The sequence below is a fragment of the Trichechus manatus genome, unplaced genomic scaffold (genome assembly GCF_000243295.1).
Source record: "Trichechus manatus latirostris isolate Lorelei unplaced genomic scaffold, TriManLat1.0 scaffold00094, whole genome shotgun sequence".
In the NCBI taxonomy this organism is placed as follows: domain Eukaryota; kingdom Metazoa; phylum Chordata; class Mammalia; order Sirenia; family Trichechidae; genus Trichechus; species Trichechus manatus.
In genome coordinates this window covers 7,365,505-7,387,138 of record NW_004444030.1, presented here as the reverse complement: position 1 = coordinate 7,387,138, position 21,634 = coordinate 7,365,505, and the positions used below count along the sequence as shown (strand labels likewise).

General features: G+C 44.6%; 1 protein-coding gene across 2 annotated transcripts; it reads right to left on the bottom strand.

Annotated features, from left to right (window-relative positions):
* Positions 1 to 547: 547 nt before the first annotated feature.
* LAYN (layilin) lies at positions 548 to 20,114 on the bottom strand. Of its 2 annotated transcripts, XM_023736929.1 has the most exons (8): positions 20,030 to 20,114; positions 19,336 to 19,359; positions 16,076 to 16,373; positions 10,539 to 10,696; positions 6,435 to 6,467; positions 5,550 to 5,639; positions 3,014 to 3,116; positions 548 to 911 (listed from the first exon to the last, which is right to left on the bottom strand). In XM_023736929.1, exons 1-8 carry the CDS (start codon positions 20,112 to 20,114, stop codon positions 548 to 550), a joined length of 1,155 nt encoding a protein of 384 aa, XP_023592697.1. The 2 variants fall into 2 exon arrangements, with proteins under 2 accessions (XP_023592697.1, XP_004382546.1); XM_004382489.1 differs by lacking the exon at positions 19,336 to 19,359.
* Between the last annotated feature and the right edge of the window lie 1,520 nt (positions 20,115 to 21,634).

The following is a 21,634-nucleotide window of genomic DNA, read 5'->3' as shown; positions in this document are numbered from 1 at the left end:
CTATGGGGCAGTTCTACTCTGTCCTATAAGGTCACTGTGAGTTGGAATTGACACGACAGCAATGGATTTTATATATATATATATATATATATATATATATATGATGCTGTAATTTCTATCTCTTTGTGATTATGTGTGCTGCTATATAGAACAAGGAAAACAGAACCCAGAGAGGGGTGGGTCTCCCAATCTCCACATCACAACACTTATCCCTGCCAATTATAGCACTGCCCCTTGAAAGGCAGACATAATCAGTACAATCAACGTTTATTGAGAATCTACTACGTGCCAGATCCTAAGCAAGGTGCTTTCTCATAAGGTCGAGCTGGGTGAGAGGCTGGAATAAAGGACAGTCAAAACTTGGGGATCCACTAGGAGCCAATGGGGATCACATGCTGACTCCCAAGAAGGCATCTGAGTTTCACCGTGCTAAGCATTTTCATAGCTCTTCTGAGTCTCTTCCTTTATAGAAAATAGGAGAATTCTACTTCTTTTCTTTTCTTTCCCATTCCTGTCAGTTCAAGTTTTTTTTTTTTTTTAATGCATTCTAATAACCATATATTTCATTTTCCACCCATCCAGACTGCTTGCTCCTTCCTGTTATGTCTGGGGAGAACTCATAAATGTCATTGGTGACAAAGCCACTCTCTGTGCTCACCGGAGTCACAAACCCACTTTCAGATGGATTCACAGCCATGTTGTCGTAGTCACAAGACATGTTATCAAGAACGGCTTCTCCTGAACACACGCGGAATGAAATATTCTTCAGATCTGGCCGGGTCTCAGCTAAGTCAGCTTCACTTTGTTTTCTTATGACCTTATAAACCTCCAGGTCCGGGCTGTTTCCTTGGTGGGGAGATGGCCAGATCGTGTGTTGCTCCTTTGTGTTAGGGCCTGGCTGCTGCCGTGTTCTGGGGAAAAGTAAACCAGAGCTGAGCATTTCAGTCACAAGGGGATTGAGAATATCCCTGTGCTTGCCTGTTCAGGCAAGAGCAAGTAATTCAATGCAGCCTCACCAAGCTGCCATTTCCCACCTACCTCAATTTACAGGCTGGGGCTTTGGGGTGGAAGGAACAAAACAGAGAGAAGTGTGGTTATGTCCAAAAACGATTGTGAATCTCTCATTCACTGCTGCCAGAATGTAGGCTGGGGTAACTACCCTGGGGTCCACAGAACCCTCAAAGAGTCCATGGACAGAAATGGATGGAGGAAAAATATCACATTTAAAAAAAACAACTCACCTCTAGTTGAAATTTGGCATATCTTTCAATTATGAACGCAGAAAGTAAGCCATACTAGAATTAGTAATATCTGTGCTTTGTCACAGATATTTTCATATCATGTCACCATTATTATAGATGTTCTTAAAATATATTTTATGCTCATCTGTACTTCAGTATCATGATGATTATAAACCTGTTGCTGTTGGGCTGATTCCAACTCATGGTGACCCCATGTGTGTCAGAGTAGAACTGCACTCCATAGGGTTATCAATGGCCGGAATCTTATGGAAGTAGATCACCAGGCTTTCTTCCGCAGTGCCACTGGGTAGATTTGAACTGCCAACCTTTTGATTAGTAGCCGAGCACAAACCGTTTGTGCCACCCAGGGACTTATGATAATTATACCTACCACTAAATAAAGAGGCAATAATAAAGAAGCACATGTATTACTGTATCTCAAATTCATTTTTGGAAATATTTTGCTATATGGAATATGATTATAATTGCTTCCTTTGTAATCTGATGTATTTTATTTTATGCATTTAAAAATGTTCTGGGAAGGGGTTCATAGGCTTCACTAGACTGCCAAAAGGGTCCATGGCAGAAAAAAGTTTAAAAATCTCTAGGATAGACAGAGGAGCCTTGGTGGTGCAGTGGTTAAAGCGCTCGGCTGCTAACTGAAAGGTCGGTGGTTTGAACCCACCAGCTGCTCCATGAGAGAAAGATGTAGCAGTCAGTCTGCTTCTGTAAAGATTACAGCCTTGGAAACCCTGTGAAGCAGTTCTACTCTGCCCTAGAGGGTCGCTATGAGTCAGAATAGACTTGACGGCAATGGCCTTGGTTTTTGTTTTGGGACAGACAGACCCCCGGCTTCCGAGCCATGAGTACCAGACCTTGGTGAGGTGCTAAATAGATGGCTTAGAGGAGGGAATCAAGAACCAGCAGCAGAGTAAGCAGCTGGAAAATAAGTTTGTAATATTTTGAACTAAATTCTACATTTTAGGGTAAAGAATTAATAAAAAACAATCATAATATTAGCTAACATTTTTGGAATGCTCTCTGTATGCCAGTTCTGAATGCATTACCTGCTTTAATTCTTATAATAATTCTATAAGGAAGTTATTATTAAATGAGGTTGGTCCTACGTTGGAATCTTACTAATTCATCTGAAATTGGTAATCAAAGGAGGTCAAATCTTAAATTAGATTTAATTTAGATTTGACGAAACTAGATTTGATTAAAAATGGTGGCACATGACCGACCCCGTAACACGAGTGCTCTGGGCTACTTAGTGTAGCTATTTGTAGCAATCTATGCTTGTGTGTTCAATTAAAAGAAAAGTCAATTAAAAAGATTTCGGCTATTTCATTTGAATTAAGTGGTTTAGTTTCATATTTTTACCAAAATATGTTGGAACAGTTATTTTCCATTTGGCTCACCATTCATTCCTCTGCTCATTCACTCAACACGAATTTTCTGAGTGAGGTCACACCTTCATGAGAGCACTTTGCTGAGTGAATGACACGGTTTCACCCCTCACGTCATTTAAAGCCTTCCACGCACACAAGTTAAAGAATGGAAGATCACTCTCTTAATCACAACGATGCACAAAAATGCTTAGTATGTCTGAATTCCTTGAGTCCATCAGAGAATTTGCTCTTAACTCAGCAATGGTGATTGTTTCGGAGCTGCCAAGGCTTTTAATTAAGTGAAAAGGGCAACGTCTAGATCTCAAAGAGTGCTCTTTATGCAGAAGACACAAAGGTTTACACGATGAAGGTTTTACTTGCCTCCTTCTACCGATCCAAATCCAGCATACAACTGAGGTGACCACAAGGAGGAGGAAAAGGGGGATGCTGGGGATTAGGATGTAGGCAAGGCTCCAGGCAGCTTCTGAAAAGAAAAATGCATTTGCAGCGTTAGTAATGTTTTATGTAAGCACATTCCTGGGAGGAAATAGATATGCGGTTATTCAGTGAGCAAGAGTTTTCTAGTGTCAATAAATGAGAGTTTTCTACCTGTTGTATCATCCTAGGTAATAGTGAGAATAAGGAGCCCTGGTAGCACAATAGTTAAGCATTCAACTGTTAACCCAAATGTTGGTAGTTCAAATCTAGCCAGCGGCTCTATCGGAGAAAGACCTAGCAATCTGTTTCTGTAAAGAAACAGCCTAGAAAACCCTATAGGGCAGTTCTACTCTTGTCACACAGGGTAACCAGGAGTTGAAACTGACTTGCTGTCACCTAACAACAATAACCTAACCCATTGCTGTCAAGTCAATTCTGACTCATAGCGACCCTACAGGACAGAGTAGAACCACCCCATAGGGTTTCCAAGGCTGTAATCTTTACGGAAGCAGACTTGCCACATCTTTCTCCCACAGAATGACTGGTGGGTCTGAATCACCAATCTTTCAGTTAGCAGCCATGCTTGACCACTGTGCCACCAGGGCTCCTTAACAACAACAATAGTGAGAATAAGTTTGAATTTTTGGGTCTCTTGGAAAATATCAGGAGGGCACTTTTATTAATTAAACATTCCCCCTCCCCCAGAAGAAAGAGACCCTCTCTTTCTTGTCCTTACTCTCCCTTAGCAAAGCAGGGGCTGCTAGGGCTGTGTTGATGCTCTTGCCTCTAAGAACGGCCGCTGTGGTTCCCAAAGGTGGGGTGGAGAGAGGGAGGAAAAAAGAAAGCAAACCAGAGGTCTCAGCATTATTTCCAGGAAAGAGAAGGCCACAGGAATCACATGAAATAGACTGTAAAACCTTCCCAACATTTTTGCCTAAGACTAAACTGAATTCATGAGCAGAGACTATAAAGAACTCCTAGAGGCTTGCTTTCTTGTTGGTTCTTTAAAACTTATTAGCTGCCATTGAGTTGGCCCAACTCTTGGCAACTCCATCTATGCTCAGTGGAATGAAATGCTGCCTAGTCCTGCGCCATCCCCATGACTGACTGTGGATCGGAGCATTGTGATCCATAGGGTTTTCACTGGCTGATTTTTTGGAAGTAGATCCAGGCCTTTCTTCCTAGTCCATCTTAGTCTGGAAGCTCCACTGAAATCTGTTCAGCATCATAACAGCACACAAGCCTCCACTGGCAGATGGGTTGTGGTTGCACATGAGTTTCATCGGCCAGGAAGTGAATTTGGGTCTTCCTCATGGAAGGTGAGAATTCTACCACTGAACCACAAATGTCCTCCCTTGAAAACTTAGAACCAGAGAATTTTCCCTCAAGGAGCTTCAGGGAGAATCAAGGATTGGGGACTGACACCCTTCCTACTCCCACTGATCCAAGATTCCCAACTACACAGAGGCTTTTGCTTTGTGTTTCTGTGAGGCTGCGAACTTGACAACTATTAAAAAAAAAAATCCCAAGAACACTTTAAATACTCCCAATAATAACAATGAGCAATACAAGTGCTCCCCGCCTTTGCATAGCACTTTGTCCTTTGTTCAAAGCATTTTCACATATTGCATCGTATTGCATTTTATGGACACAGTAATGCTCTCAGGTAGGTAAGATAAATATTATTAGTTCTATTTTGCAAATGATTAAATGGAAGCACAGAGAAATTAAGTGGTTTTGTAAAGTCACCTAGTGATAAAAACCCAGATGTTCAGCACTCCAATTTAACGCCTCTTTTTCTTCTGTCTTTTATGGTTTACCTTTTAAAATGATTTGTCCATTTCCTCTGTTTCATGGATGCCTTTTTTTTTTAAGTTTATTTCTTTTGTTATTGTTATTGTTGAGAATATACATAGCAAAACATACACCAATTCAGTGGTTTGTACATGCACACAATTCAGTGGCATTGATTACATTCTTCGAGTTGTGCAACCATTCTCACTCTCCTTTTCTGAGTGGTTCCTCCCCCATTACCGTAAACTCACTGCCCCCTAAGGTTCCTATCTAATCTTTCGAGTGGCTGTTGTCAATTTGATCCCATACAGGTATCCGGCATGCCTATTCATCACGGATGTTATGCATCATGACTGAGTCTTTCTGCTCTTATTTCTCTATGACCACTCTCTCAGCCATACCCCCACCACTCCCCTCACTCCGTTCTCTGGGTGGTTCCCAGGCTCCATCGTCATGCCAGTTTTTACCTCCCGTCTAGTCTAATTGTCTTAGGATAGCTCCATGTGCACACTTCACGGATGACACCTAACATTTAACGCAGTTTTCGCAAAGACACAGATGTCATGTCTAGTTCCATTTTTTAGCAGCCGTGGGAAAGAATAAAATAGGGAAATGTTTAACCATGGGCAGTGTGTAATCAGGAGAGTCCCATTATCTATTCGTCCCAGGAGAATTCCACACAGACCTTTACTTTCTTTAAATGTTTCTCTGGCATCTTCTTTCTGCGTATCTTCCGGAATTATGGGTTGCTGGGTTGCTGGCTCTGTTCTGTCACCTGGAGAGAGACACATAGGCTGGGAACCTGGAGAAAGCATCATAATCCAGGTATTCTCTGAGGTCCTACCAGGGCCAAGGTGGGAAGCAAAAAAGCAGTAGCAATTTGACCAGTGCAGTTTATAAAGAGAAAAGTAATGGGTTGAATTTTCTGCCCTAGAGGTTTATTGTCTTTATCTTTTGGTGAGGCCCTTGCTGCCAAAGATCAGGTACTGAAACAACCAAGAAGCAGCTGGCAATGGGCACATAAAATACCAAGGTACCATGGGGAAGGGCCAGTGACTCACTGCTAGGACCATAAATTACCAGTTTGGCTCACTTCCTGTCTCGTTAGATGATATCATTCATTTCATATTGTGAATAATGACAAGTAATAACCCAAACTGAATTTGCAACTGGTGCTTTTTCAGCTTTGAGAGAAACGGGCAATACTACAGCGAATGAGACTAATGAATTACTTGTCATGGCGGGGTGTGGTGTACACCTGTCCAAACTGTCTGGTTAACACCAGTGGTATTTCTGTTGAGTAATCTGGTATAAAGAATATCTGTTTCTAAAGCTATGAAGAGAACCAAAATCCACACCAGTTGCTGAGCAGTTGATTCCTACTTGTGGCAACCTCACGTGTGTCAGAGCAGAACTGTGCTCCGTAGGGTTTTCAGTGGCTGATTTTTTGGAAGTAGATCACCAGGCCTTTCTTCCGAAGTGCCTCTGGGTGGATTTGAACTGCCAAATTTTCAGTTAGCATGCTTGGAAACAACCCCAAATTAACCCAAATCTCAAACAACAGGCTTACCTCCAGGCCTTGTAGAAGGAGCTGTTGGTTTCTCTGTAGTAGAAAGAAACAAAACCAAAAATAATTTTATTTCCATGTCATCTGAATAAAATCGACCAGAGCACAGAATTTGTTTGTTCATTCAGTCATCCAAAGAAAGTTTGTCTAGTGTTAGCAGATGCCAGGAACTGGGTTAGTAAATCAAAAGAATCACTTCTGCACAAAGACCAGAGGTGGCGTACCAGAATCTGAGCAACTTTCTCCCAGCTTTATTTGGGTGATTTCCTTTTAAAATGTATTTTAAAGCTTTTAAATATGAGAATTTCCAAATATACACAAAAGTAGAACAATTAGTATAATGAGCCTCCATGTAACCATCAAGAAGCTTCAACCATTATCAGCATGTTGTTAATCTAGTTTCAATAATAACCCCCTCTCTGGCCTGGATTATTTTAAAGCAAATCCTGGACATTTTATCCATTCATATTGGGGATGTTTTAGGGAACAACACACACTAATCTTTAAGCAATGGAAGTGGTTGAGGGGCTAAGTGGACCACTGGCTAGCCCCGAGGCAGAGACTGGTGACTCGGAACCTTGAGTTATTTCAAATTTTTCAAAGAGCCTCAGGAAAGTCAGGTTGCACAGACAACCTACATCCAATGCCTTTGCTCTTGGATGGGAATGTGTTAGTTAACCCCTTGTGTTGGCAGTGAGTCTCTTATGCTGATCAGATGCTCTGGGGCTCATGGGGACAGGGTCCTTAAGGGTAAGTTGTTAGTAATCTCAGTCCTAAGGCCAGGATGTCAAGCTTATTCTCAAGTCTCATTCAGAAAGGACAGGAACTTTTAATTATCTCTCCACACACATGTGTCTGTGTAAAGGTGAAGCACATCCACTATTCATTTAAAAAAAAAAACACAAAACACTTGCATACTGACTACTATATGATAGGCACTGTACTAAGTGTTTTATAAAAACAAATTCAGTTAATCCTGACAATCTTATCAAGTAAGTACTACTATTATTCTGGTTTAATACACAAGGAAACTGAGGTGCAGGGAGATTAAGTAATTTACCCAAGATCTCACAGCTTAAAAGTAGCTGAACTAAGATCTGAACCAAATAAATTAAAATTAAAATACTAAGGAGACAAACTGTGAGCTAGGCAGTGGGGAAACAACCCCAAATGAGAAATAGTCCCAGCCCTTTAAGGAACTTACACACTACAGGATGGCCATAAAATCTGGAAATACAGGAGAATATTAATTACTATTAATTTCGTGATATTTCATTATAATACATTGTATATTCAATGATAGAAACCCTGGTGACATAGTGGTTAAACGCTTGGCTGCTAAGCGAAAGGTCAAAGGTTTGAATCCACCAGCCTGCTCCAAGGTAGAAAGATATGGCACTCTGCTTCCGTAAAGATTTACAGCCTTGGAAATCCTGTGGGGCAGTTCTACTCTGTCCTATAGGGTCGCTATGAGTTGGAATTGACTCGACGGCAGTGGGTTAGGTTTTTTGGTTTATATTCAATGACGTGATGTGATCTGTTCGTTTTGTTGTCTCTCCATAATTCAATCCACTGTGCAAAGTTGCAATACACACGGCACGTTAATGCAGGACTTCCATCAGTCCCTGTACTTGCATCTGTGATGCATCGCTTCCGATGACTTGTCTCTAATTTTCACTGAATACACCTGTGCTTTTAACACACCCTAGAAGAATTAATTAAGGGGTTCCAATCTGGATAATATGCACCCATTCTACATGGCCACATTGTCAAATCCTACTTTAGTTGTTGTCATTCGACAAGACCCTTGTCACACTTGAGTAATGGGATGATGGTGTGACATCCTGTTGAAACCACACTGGGTGGCCTTCAAATGCAATCAATAATTGGTCAAACATATTATGTTTCCAGGCTTCAGTCAATTGTCATGGATTGAATTGTGTCCCCTAAAAATATGTGTATCAATTTGGCTAGGCCAAGATTCCCAGTCTTGTGTGACTGTCCACCATTTTGTGATCTGATGTGATTTTCCATGTGTTATAAATCTTACCTCTAAGATGTTAATGCGGTGGGATAAGCAGCAGTTATGTTAATGAGGCAGGACTCAATCGACAAGATTGGATTGTGTCTTGAGCCAATCTCTTTTGAGATATAAAAGACAGAAGTGAGTAGAGAGACAAGGGGACCTCATACCACCAAGAAAGTAGTGCCAGGAGCAGAGCGTGTCCCATGGACCTGGGGTTCCTGTGTGGAGAATCTCCTAGCCCAGGGGAAGATTGACGACAAGGAGTTTCCTCCAGAGCTGACAGAGAAAGCCTTCCCTGACTTTGGACTTCTAGCCTACTAGACTGTGAGAGAATAAACTCCTGTTTGTTAAAGCCATCCACTTGTGGTATTTCTGTTACAGCAGCACTAGATGACTAAGGCACCAATCAGGTAGTAAAGGGGACAAACTTGTAAGTAGGCAGTTAAAGTACAGTGTGTGAGGTGCTGTGATTCTTACAGCAGGGCCACCTTGCCAAGTTTTGAGGGGCCCTGTAAGGCTTCCCAAGAGGAAGTTATTTTTTAACTTCTTAAGTTGAAATAATTTCAGATCTATGAAAATGTGCAAAAATAGTACAAAGAATTCCCATGTATCCTTCACCCAGATCCCCCAAATGTTATCAATTTACCACATTCATTTGCTTAATTATTCATTATCTACCTACCTACCTACCCATCTATCTGCCTACCTATCTACCCATCCATCCATCCATCTATGTAATTTTTTTCCTGAGAGTAAGTTACAGATATGATGTTCTTTTACTTCTAAATACTTCAATATGCATTAAAATGGGTGGGGGGCATCCTCTTGTGTAACTATAGTGGGCAGTAAGCAATAGAGCGTGATCAACAAAACAAACAAGCAGAAAAACAAACACACAACTAAATAGGTTCCAAGTCCCAAAATAAAAGAATATTAAAACAAAATTCAAAAGTTCACATTTCAAAAAAATGTTTAAAAGTATGAAGTTTTAAATTATAAAGCTAATAAAATATAATGATGGAAAGCCAGTCTGCAACAAGTTCGTTGCTTTCACTGCTCTGAAAAAGGCTAAGCCAGCCTAGGCCTTTGCTGTCTCCCTGCCCGAGACAACATTGTATAGTGGGGAGGGGGAGGTCACTGGAGAGAAGAATTCATCTGAGGGGGTGAAGAGGAAAAACACCTCTTAGCAGCAAAACTGCAGCAAAAGCATAGTCAAATGCAAACAATTTAAAAATGACAGCATTATTTAGTCCCAAACTAGATACAACTAACAAGTCATTCTATTCCTGCCAGGAAAGAATGCAGATTGGGGGCCAAGCAGTTGGCTTGGGTGGGGGGTGGGGGAGGAGGAGGTTGTGAGAAACTTCAGGGACAGATCAAAAGTCACTTCAAGTTTAGATCTAAGCCAGTTATGTTGGAGGAGTCTGGGAAATCCCAGCTGAGTGAGACTATGGGCTTGTAGCCAATTCAAAACCCTTAAACAGATCTAGAAGCAAATGCCAGTTGAATTTGCAAGGCATCTGTAGAGGGTGCTCTGGGGAGTTTCAGCCTGCTCTTAGAAGTCCTTGCTGTCTCTGTCCAATGCTGGTGAAACTGGTGTATTCTATCATCTGCCTCCTCTGGTCGTTATTCTGTTTCCTTAAAGCCCCAGAAAATAATCTCATATCGCCATTAGAAGACTTGCAGGAGCAATGGCCAGCTTCCTTTCATATTTCTTCTTTATTTCAAGCTCCTACAGCTAACCTCACATGTAGAGAGAATAGGAATTTGGGGTTGTCCACATAGAGGGCTTTTTATGCCCTGGAAGTTCTAATCTTGCTTTATCATACATAAACTAGACCCTTACTTTTCTCCATCCCTTATCTCAGCGTTGATGCCCCTTTCCTTTGCTAGAATTACTCCTCACTGAGGAAGTGGCATTATATTTCCCTTTACAAGAACTGCAAATGTTTAACATTACTGGCATTTGCAACAAGCTTTCCCAGAGAGACCATATAACAAATTCTTGGTACTAGCAGCTGCTTATGAAATGAGAGAAGAGGCTGAGAATTCAGCTGCATAGCTTGAAAAGGATTCGTTACCGTTGGAGTATTTGCAAATGAAATTGTTCTTCATGTTGCATCGGTCGTCATTCCACTGGAACACGTAGGGGCCCCCGATGCCAGCAGGTGCTGACGGTTGATGGTACATGACCACACAGACCTCGCTGCCACAGGACGGCTCATCCACATACCAGTTCCTGCAGGAAAGGGGTCAACAGTGAAGGCCACAGGGCAGGATACCCCAAGACTTCCCAGTCAGGTTCCAGCAAGCCATGAACTTCTGATTCTGCTTCTGAACATGATCTACAGTAAAGGAAGAACTGAAGGACTGCCAAGAAGTAGAACCACACGCTTTCTAATGTGGACATCACAATCAATCATCTGACATCTACCACAACCTCTTTGTAGGGAGGAATATATGTCTGCAAAGTAATTATGAGAAAAACACCTAGCAGGGCCAGTCTGGATGATCTGACGTCTTTCTTGCTTTTTGATAATTAGGTTTTGTTTTCCTTATTTAAAGAGACTGGCTGCACTGAGAAGAGGCATGACTTATTTCCTCCAGAGCTTACCCTGCTCCCATCTCTGCAAGCTTCAACCACGACTGCCTTCCTAATCCTGAGGGGGGAAAAGCATAAAACCAAAAAAAATCATTGCCATCTAGTCCATCCTGACTCATAGCGACCCTGTAGGACAGAGTAGAACTGCCCCATAAGGTTTCCAAGGCTGTAATCTCTACAGAAGCAGACTACCACGTATTTCTCCCCCAGAGCAGGCTGGTGGGTTTGAATTGCTGACCTTTTGGTCAGCAGCTGAGTGCTTAAGTAGAAGGAAATTCAAGCATTTGAGCAAGATTTTCCAAAATGCAGAGGCTGTCAAAGCAGGTGAGGGGGTGAGGACTCTTGTCTTAGTGGAAGGCCACTTGGTCTTTTTACAATTTTTGGTTGTTTCCACCTGAGCCGGCTAATGATGATATATTTCCCCACCCCATCAGCCTCTGCTGCCAGATTTCTTGCCTTTGTCTCCCCACCTCCTTGAAAGGATACATCAGATATCTCTCCTATCCTGCAGTACTTGGAATTAAATGGCGCTACCATAATGTTTGATACTCCTTAGAAGTGAGGATGTGGTAACTTTGTCTTGCTTACTTTGGACACGTTATCAGGACCAAGACTGATCAGGGACAGATCAGAAAGACTTCAGGGACAGATAAAAAATCACTTCAAGTTTAGATCTAAGCCAGTTAGGATGGAGAAGTCTGGAAACCCCCAGCAGAGTGAGACTATGGGCTTATAGCCAATTTAAAACCCTTAACAGATCTGGAAGCAAATGCCAGTTGCATTTGCAAGGCATATATAGAGGGTGCTCCAGAGAGGACATCATGTTTGGTAAAGTAGAAGGTCAGTGAAAATGAGGGAAACCCTCAAATGAGATGTATTGACACAATAGCAACAACGATGGGCTCAAACATGGCAAAGAACAGGAAGATGGCATAGGACTGGGCAACATTTTGTTCTGTTATACATAAAGTCACCATTAGTTGGAGCCAACTCAATGGCAACTAACAAAGACAGCGACCTGGCTGGATATGTGCATGCCAGGTTAAAGCCTTGGAGCCTATAGAGCATCTAAGTGCCGCAAGCACCCACTCCATGAGTTGGCTCAGGTCTGGGCTTTGCAGTCTGCCTGGTCACCCTCCCTGAGTCCAGTTTCCCTCCAGACTTCAGATCTTGCCGTGGTTCTCAGACTATTTAGCTGGGTCCTGCAGTTCTGCCTAGCTCTTATCAGAGCCCTTCCTCAGGAAAGAAGCAGTTAATAATAGACAGACCTCCTGGTAGCATTTCAGTTTGGCTTGGCTTGAGTCCTGGGTTGCTGTCTACCAAAAGGAAGACCCTTTGCTGCTCCCACTGGGTTGACTTTGCCAGAATAAGAGGCTGGGCCTTGTACCTCATTAGTGACCTCTAGCCCATTTTCCAACACCACTGGGGGACCTCCTGCCCTGACTTGCCTTGTTCCCCTCCATACTGGCCTTATGGCTTTATGTTATTTCATCTCATGGATAGATGGAATATTATGCCTGGCACATAGTTTCTGGACCTGAGCCAGTTTTCAGACTCAGAACCCACTGATACGAGGGAAAGTCCAGGTTTCCAGAAGGAAGGTGAACATGGTAATGGTTTCCCCTATTCTTCCCAAAAGGGACTATGGCCATTCACTCAGGTAACTTTACAATGGGGAAAGTAGTATACCCAAATATTACCATGCAAGTTGACACTGATACCTGAAGACATGAAGTATCATCAAAGTCTCCCATTAAGAGTGGGGACATATTGGGGCCAGTTCTTGCATGGAGTTCTTGTCTGGGTCCAGCTCACAAAAGACCCCACCCAGTGGTCATTCTCCGGTCCCCAAATATATAAATACATATTTGGTAGTTGGTATACTCCCACATTGGTTTCTTAGCCTATGGGGTAAGAGCTATGATAGTGGAGAAGGCCAAGTGGAAGCCTTTGAAATTCCACTCCCTTCTCTCCCACCCCCCAGCAAGATAGTAAATCAAAAACAGGGGAAGATGCCACCCTTGAAGACCTAGGGAATGCAGGAATGGTGCTCCCCATCATAGCTGTATTTAATTCACTGGTCTGATTCCTGCAAAAACCAGGAGAAAGACTGGAAGACTGGGGACAAGGTGGCCTTGGATACAGTGATATGAATAGACATAAGGGAGTAGGCATAAGTAAGTGAATCTTTCTGTCATGTGTTAAAGCTCACCAGAGAACATCTACCACGGAAGAAGCACTAAACAACCAAAGCAATGAAATGACCCCGCCAGCCTGTTATCAGCCACCCCAGTGCTGGTGCAATAGATGCATGAACAGAGTAGTCAAGGTAGCAGGGATGGAGGTTGTACATGAGCCCAACAGTATCAGCTAGCAACAGAAGTCAATGCTGAGTCCCTGATATAGCAGCAATCTGATACTTTACTTGGTGGCAAGTTGATGACTTCTGCTAGAGGATACAGCAAGAGTTTTATTGAACTTAAGCTATGGCTGCCACTTGGGCACCTTGGGATCCTTGTGTCCAGGGACCAGCTACCCTGTCCCTCAAAGTCCGACTACAGATTCTTCTTTGTTTCCAATTTTCACATTCCAATCACCAGTAAGATCAATGCATCTTGATTGCATGTTTGATTAATTTCAGACTGCATAAGTTGGTAAAAATTTTCAATTTCCTCATCCTTGGCATTAGTGGTTGGTGTGCTAATTTGAATAACAGTCGCATTGACTGGTTTTCCTTGTAGGCATATGGATATTATCCTATCACTAACAGCACTGTACTTCAGGATAGATCTTGAAATGTTCTTTTTGACAATGAATGCAATGCCATTCCTCTTCAACTTGTTGTTCCCGGCATAGTAGACTATATGACTGTTCGATTCAAAACGGCCAGTACCAGTCCATTTCAGCTCACTAGTGCCTAGGATATGGATCTTTATGCGGTCCATTTCATTTCTGATGATTTTCAACTTTCCTGCATTCATACTTCATGTATTCCATGTTCTGATTATTAATGGATGTTTGCAGCTGTTTCTTCTCATTTTGAGTCATGATACCTCAGCAAGTGAAGGTCCTGAAAGCTTGACTCCCTCCACATCATTAAGGTCGACTCTACTTTGTGGAGGCAGCTCTTCCCCAGTTGTATTATCCATCATACATTCTATGTTCTGATTATTAATGGATGTTTGCAGGTGTTTCTTCTCATTTTGAGCCGTGAAACCTCAGCAAATGAAGGTCCTGAAAGCTTGACTCCATCCACGTCATTGTGGTCGACTCTACTTTGAGGAGGCAGCTCTTCCTCAGTTGTACTCTGAGTGCCTTCCAACCTGAGGGGCCCATCTTCTGACACTCTGTCAACGTTCTGCTGCTATTCATACGGTTTTCACCGGCCAATTTTTTCAGAAGCAGACCGCCAGGTTTTTTTCTTCCTAGTCTATCTTAGTCTGGAAGTTCTGCTGAAACCTGTCCATCATGGGTGACCCTGCTGGTATTTGAAATACTGGTGGCATAGCTTCCAGCATCACAGCAACATGGAAGCCACCACAGTATGCGAAACTGACAGACAACTGGGGTTTACTGTGTTAAAATATATTTAACGTGGAAGTTGCCATTTTAACCATTTTTTAAGTGTACAATTCAGTGGCATTAATTACACTTACGAGGAGCCTTGGTGACGCAGTGGTTAAGCACTTGGCTGCTAACCACTTGGCTGCTAACCAAAAGGCGGGTGGTTTGAACCCATCAACTGCTCTGTAGGAGAAAGATGTGGCAACTGCTTCCATAAAGATTTACAGCCTTGGAAACCCTATGGGGTAGTTCTACTCTGACCCGTGGGGTCACTATGAGTCAAAATCAGCTTGATGGCAATGGGTTTAGTATTTTTGATTAATCACACTCACAATGTTATGCAACCATTACTATTATCTTTTTCTAAAACTTTTTCATTATCCCAAACAGAAACTCTATCTATTAAGTGATAACTCCCCATTCTCCCCTTCCGCCAGCTCCTGGTAACCTATAATCTACTTTCTGGCTCTATGAATTTGCCTCTTCTAGTTATTTCATATAAGTGGGGTCATACAATATTTGTCCTTTGGTGTCTGGCTTATTTTACTTAGTGGAGGCCTGGTGGTGCAGTGGTTAAGCGTTTGGCTGCTAACCAAAAGGTCAGCAGTTTCAGTCCACCAGCTGCTCCTTGGAAACCCTGCAGGCCAGTTCTACTCTGTCCTATAGGGTTGCTATGAGTCGGAATCGACTCGATGGCAATGGGTTTGGTTTTTTAATGTTGTGGCAAAGTCCGTTAATACACTTGGCCGCTAACTGAAAGGTTGGAGGTTTGAGTCAACCCAGAGGCATCTTGGAAGAAAGGCCTAGGGATCTACTTAGATAAAACCAGGCATTAAAAAAATGCAGTGAAGCACAGTTCTACTCTGACATCCATGGGGTCGCCATGATTTGGAATCGACTTGATGGCCACAGGTAGTGGTAATACTGTAGCATGTAACCTCATTCCTTTTATGGCTGAAAAATATTCAATTGTATGTATATAGAGTATACACAGTCGATTCTCATTATTCATGGATTCCATATTTGCAAATTCTCCTACTTGCTAAAATTTATTTGTAAACTCAAAATCAATACTCGTGGTCCTTTGCTAGGCATTCATGGACGTGTGTATGCGGGGAGTGAGGGGAATGCGAGCCACCTTTTGTGACATAGCCAACTGAGGTTGAACAAGGCTGGCTCAGTATTTGCTAATTCAGTGTTCTGGGAGACTTTATAGAACATAACTACTGCGAATAATGAGAATGGACTGGGCCATGTTCTGTGTATCCATCCATTTGTTGACGGACACTTGGGTTATTTCCACCTTTTGGCTATCGTGAATGAAGCTGTAATGAACAGTGGTGTGCATGTATCTGTTTGAATCCTTGCTTTCAAGTCTTTCGGGCATATATCCAGACTTCCTCCTTTTTGAGTTATGTCAAGTGAGTCAGCTGCTGTGGATTTCACACTTACCTAAATTTTGATGTGCTGCCATCAGTCCAAGCATAGAGGTCCTGGCATGGTGTGCTATTGCTTTGTTTCTCCTCACGCCTCCTGAGCCCAATCCAGAAATCACCATCAGAAGCCAAGAGGTTTTCAATGAAATTTTGTATCAGTCTCTGTTCGTCTTCAGACTCGATGCTGACTAGCTGGCCCCCATCCATCCTGCAGGCTGCTCTGGCTTCCTCAAAGTTCAGTCTTCGAGAAGCATCATGGAAGTAAATGACTTTATAACAAGGCCTCTGAGTCCCTCCCCGGCAGACTAGCTGCCCTAGAGAAAAAAGAAGTCAATCTGTTTTAGTGTCCCAAAAAGTATACCAGGGCAGGGATTCTTTGGAGGTATCTGAATACAGTATGACTAGGCGGGAATACTGATTAATCATTAGTGGATGGTTATAATGTCAGTTAGGGTTCCCAGAGCAAATTAATATCCCTTCCAGCATGGAAGTACAATGATTTAAACTCTGATGCCTATGTTGTGTAGGGACTCCATGTTTTGTTTCAATGTATTGTTTGGTTCATTAAGTGGACATTTTTGACTATTTTTTAAAAAAGAGATAGATGAAGAGTTATGTTTTCACTTAACGACATACAAATATGTCTTTCATGCCATTAGGGAATCTCAGGGGATAGTGTGGCTTCAAGCGAGTATCTCTGTTTGGTGGTTCCTTCACGTAAGAGAGGCAATTCGAAGTCAGGTGTGGCCTCTGGCCTCCTCTACCCTGGAACCTTCTTCCTATGTAGCACGGCTGAGAATTCACTTAGTCTCTGGTGTAACCAGAAGCTAACAGTATCAGATTCATGAGGTTGTCTTTAACTGACAGTCAGCCCTAGCCTAAAGATAATATCTGTTGTTGATGGGTGCCACGGAGTCGATTCTGACTCATAATGACCCCATGTGATGGAGTAGAACTCCCTGTAGGGTTTTCTAGGCTGTAATCTTTATGGGAGCAGATCGCCAGATCTTTCTCCCTCAGAGCCGCTGGGTGGGTTTGAACCGCAGACCTTTTGGTTAGCAGCCCAGCACTTAACTACAGTGCCACCAGGACTCCTAGATAACAGCTAAGGTTTCTGACTTCTTACTATATGCCAAGAACTGTGCTAAGTGCAGGAGCCCTGGTGGCGCAGTGGTTAAACACTCGGCTGCTAACCAAAAGGTTGGCAGTTTGAACTCACCAGCTGCTCCGTGGAAGAAAGATGTGGCAGTCTGCTTTCATAAAGATTACAGCCTTGGAACCACTATGGGGCAGTTCTACTTGGTCCTATAGGGTTGCTGTGAGTAAGAATCGACTTGATGGCTATGGGTTTGGGATTTTTTTTTGGATGCTAAGGGCTTTACATTTACATACATACTTTATCTCATTTAATCCTCATAATAAACTCCCAGTGTAGGTATTGTTTATGCCCCATTTTATAGATGAGAAAACTGAGGCTCAGAGGAATTAAGTAATTTGGCTAAGGTCACACAACTATCAGCAGCATCGCCTAAGTTAGAACCCAGATCTAATTACAAAGTCATGCCAGTAACTACTGAACTATACCACTGGCTCTGGCTCCACTCCAGGCTCAGTTTATACTGGGAACCCATGAAATGTGTATGGGCTGACTGACACCTGAAGGGCTGAAGACCATCTCAGACAAATGGATGGGATTCTATTAAGGAATGAATATAATAAATCATTCACTGGTACACACTACTGTAGGTTGTGTCTGGGTGACTGAAGTCTTGCTGTACCAGAAATATTAGGCTCATTTCTCCTTTGTTCAATCAACATTTCTTGAGTGTATGCTCTGTGCCTGGCACTGTGCTGGGAATACAGAAACAAATGCCAGTTCCTATCCCACAGAATCACACAGCATGTGTTTCTGAAGCCAAGTGTACAAAAGAGGAAACCAAATTTCAACCAGGGGAGCAGTCCCTGTAATTTGAGAGCCAAATTGTGGGCTGTGGGTGTAAATTGCTGCCGCAGAATGAGGGATAAGGGATTTGGTTTGGGGGAACCTCTTTGCAGCCCTCCTGGAATGTTCTCAATTTACTAACTCATTTTGCAGCTGTGCAAGAAGCCAGATGGCATTCATTATTCCCAATACGCTCCAGAATACAGGGCAAAAGGCCACAGTTAACTGCATTATCAATGGGAACAGAGCACACAAAGATAATCCAAAAAGCTCCTGTGAATCTTTATTTTCGATTTCTCTCATCACTTCTGTATAGAAATTCTAGTAAGTAACAAGTAATAGGAGTTAGCATCTTTTCCGTTTCCTTGTCATTCTTTTGCTATTGCTGCTAATAGAGAAACTCTAAATGGACTGGTCAACCAGCAAATTAGGAGGTGTCAAAAAGCAGGACATTCTCACCAAAGAGGTGTTCCAGAGACGCTGGGGACCACTAGCCAGAGAGGCTGCGGCTGGGAGCTGCCTGGGGAGGAGGCTGAGCCAGCCGAGCTTCCGTGATTCCTTAAACTTGTTGCCGTCCAGTCATTCCGACTCATAGCGACCCTATAAGACGGGGTAGATCTGCCCCATAGGATTTCCAAAGCGGCTGGATTCGAACTGCAGACCTTTTGGTTAGCAGCTGAACGTTTAACCACTGCCCCACCAGGGCCTCGTGATTCCTTAAGGAGGCTCCAAATCCGGCAGCAGAGAAAAGGAGAATGACTAGGAAGAGGAACCCCCAACCTGGACACCTGCATAACATAAGCTGGAGTTAAATTTACTGGCAGGCGCCACTTTAGGACTGTCAAAGGAAACAACCCCTTAAGCGAGTTTCCTGTGTGGTCACAGCCTGGCCACACATTCCGAGTCAGCTGGAGGGTACCAGAGAGAGCCAGAGCTGGAAGGAGGCCCAAGGGCGCATCTGGTCCCCGTTGCAGGATATGTCCTCTCATTTGCAGGAAAGGGAAGGGCGGGCGAGTCTTCTGTCCCGCACTGTTCCCCTCCCCTCTCCATCCCTTGACCAAGGACAGAGGCTATGTAGCTCTAATCCAAGCGGCTTAACTCGGTTACCCTCCCGTTTTACAGCCTCGCACGCCATCCCCATCCTGAAACCAACTTTAGATTCTTTAACTCAGTTTCGCAAGCAGTAGTAACTGGAGGGGAAGAAGTTTCCATCGTCTTCCGTTCCTCTTTGCCAATCTGCCCGCGCCCGCGATGGGGGCCTGAGAAAGGGGAATGGACTTTCTCCCCCCCGGCATGCAGAACAACTGGAAAGGCATGAAGTCAGAACACTGTACCTCCTATGAGGTCCAAGTCCGGGGCTGCAGTGACACGACAGGAGGAAGGAAGCAAGGAGTCATTGCCGGTAGTCAGGCGGGGCTCGTCCGCACTAACTAGGATTCTTTCCCGATCTCTAAAGCGCTCCCATTTCAGGCACTGGACCCAGCCATCCTCCCCCAAGAAGCGAACAGTAGTAACAGGTAGGGTTCCCACAGCACCCACCGCGGGTCCCGAATCCCCGCGGCCCCCTCCGCCTTCGGGGCAGCCTCCCACGGTGGGCGGGAGGTGCGAGCTAGTTGGTGAGTCCTCCCGGCGAGGGGATCTAGGGAACTCCCGCTCCGCGCTCATTGGAGGCGCCCACTGGAGCAGATCTGCCCACTGGAGCAGGTCTGCCCACTGCCCCTTCAGCCTAAATCTCCCAAATCCGTAATCTTATACGGGGATCGGACTTTGAGCGCTCCGGGATACTCAGGGAAGTGGGGAACCCCGGGTACCCTGGGGTCAGACGCCGGGCGATTGCTACCCAGGAAGCAGGAAGCGCCAGAAAGCAGAGCAGGGGAGTGGGGCCGGCGGCGCTACCCCCTCCCACCTGGCAGAGGGCCAGAGAAGAGGCGCGGCGACCCGGAGAGGGTCATCTGCAGCTGGGGTGCAGAGGGGAGCATCAGCCCAGCCAGCCAGCGCCCCAGCCCTCGCTCCCGCGTGCGCACTCACCGCTCCACAGTCGACCCGCCCCGCCCCGCGGTCCAGCCAGCAGCACCACTACCAGCACCGCCAGCAGCGGGGCTGGCGGTTGCATGGCCCGGCTCGGATGCCCCCTTGGACGCCGGGGTGCTACAGCGGTGGAGCGGGCGGAAAGGCAGCGGCGTGCGCGACAACTGCAGCGGCGGCGGCAGCAGCAGCATCTCCGGAAGACCGACGGACTGGGCACTGCGAAGAGGCGGGGAGGGCACAGAGCCAGTCCGCCGCCCCTCCGCCCCCTGGGACGTCACTGCGGGGAGGGCAGCCCCGCCGGCTGGTCAGCCCCGCCTGACGGCCTCCTCCAGCGCTCTCTGCCAGTCACTGGGCTGGCCTCAGGGGAGCGAGACGCGGAGGGGAGGCATCCCACCACCCTGCCTTTGCGGGGAGGTCAAGCGCTTGCCAAGAGGGCAAGGCGGAGGAAAATCCGTCTGGCTTCTCTGAAATCTGGTGAAGAGTGCACTGTGGCTAAAGACAGGACCGTATCTCGCCCCCATTTTCCCCCGCCCACCTCCCCCAGCAACACCCAGGTTCACCCTGCGCCCTAGGTTCTGCATATGGGTCAGTGGGAGAGATTAGGCACTGGGACCTACCTGAGGGTCGGTGGGCTGCAGTCTCAGGGCTGCACCTAAGAAAGGGATGGTCCATGCAGAGAACATATGCTCAAGCAGGACATGCAGGCAGTGTGCACACAGGGAAGGTAAGTTATGGGGTACAGTGTAGGTAGCATCCAGAGAAGATGGCTAAGTTGGGGTTCTCCTGGCTGACAGGAGAGTGGCTTCCACCAGAAGCCAAAGGGTGTTCCTGAACTCAGCAAAGAAATGATTCTGTTTTTCGCAGGGCGCATGTTGGGAGGTGGGAGTGAAGATTATAGAGTTCAGCCTTGGACTGGTGGTAGAAGGGAGATGAATTGGAAAGAATGACCCGTTTCCTCTGGAAAAGCTTTCCTAACCAACCCAGCCCTCAGTGTCTGATCCCTCTTCTAATTCCCAGAATAGTTTATTGTGTTTTACATTTGTTTCTTACAGTAAGCAAAGTGTTTTCAACTGTATTCAAATAATAGTGAGTCCCCTGTCCAAAGACAGCTAAGTGACAGAAGGTGGATATGATTTCTTTGCCTTTCTCCCCATACCAAGCTGATGTGAAGCATAGCAGAAGCCCCACCTGCTCCAGTGACTTCTGGATTTTGGTCCCAGAGTGCTTACCTGCTCATCCTGCGTTCCAAAGCAACAGTTAAGAAAGTACAGCTGATCCTTAGGCCTTGAGCCACTGCAATTCTAGACAACTTCAGGCTGGGGGGATCTGATCTATTTTAGTATCATCTGATAATGTGGGGAAGATCTGCTACTGCAGAAAACCGCAGCATCAGCAGGATGAGGATTGACCAGTATGACAAGTTTCACTTATAGCCTGTCTCTATGTCCCCATTAGAATGTCTCACATCCAACACACATTGTTTCTAGAAATTCCTGGTTATCAACATATTCAAAGAGAGAACTGCTATAGTGAAAAAGAAGCACTTAAGTTGGCATTTGATGTTCTGTTTCAAATCCTGCTTTTCTTCACTTCCTGTTTGGCCTT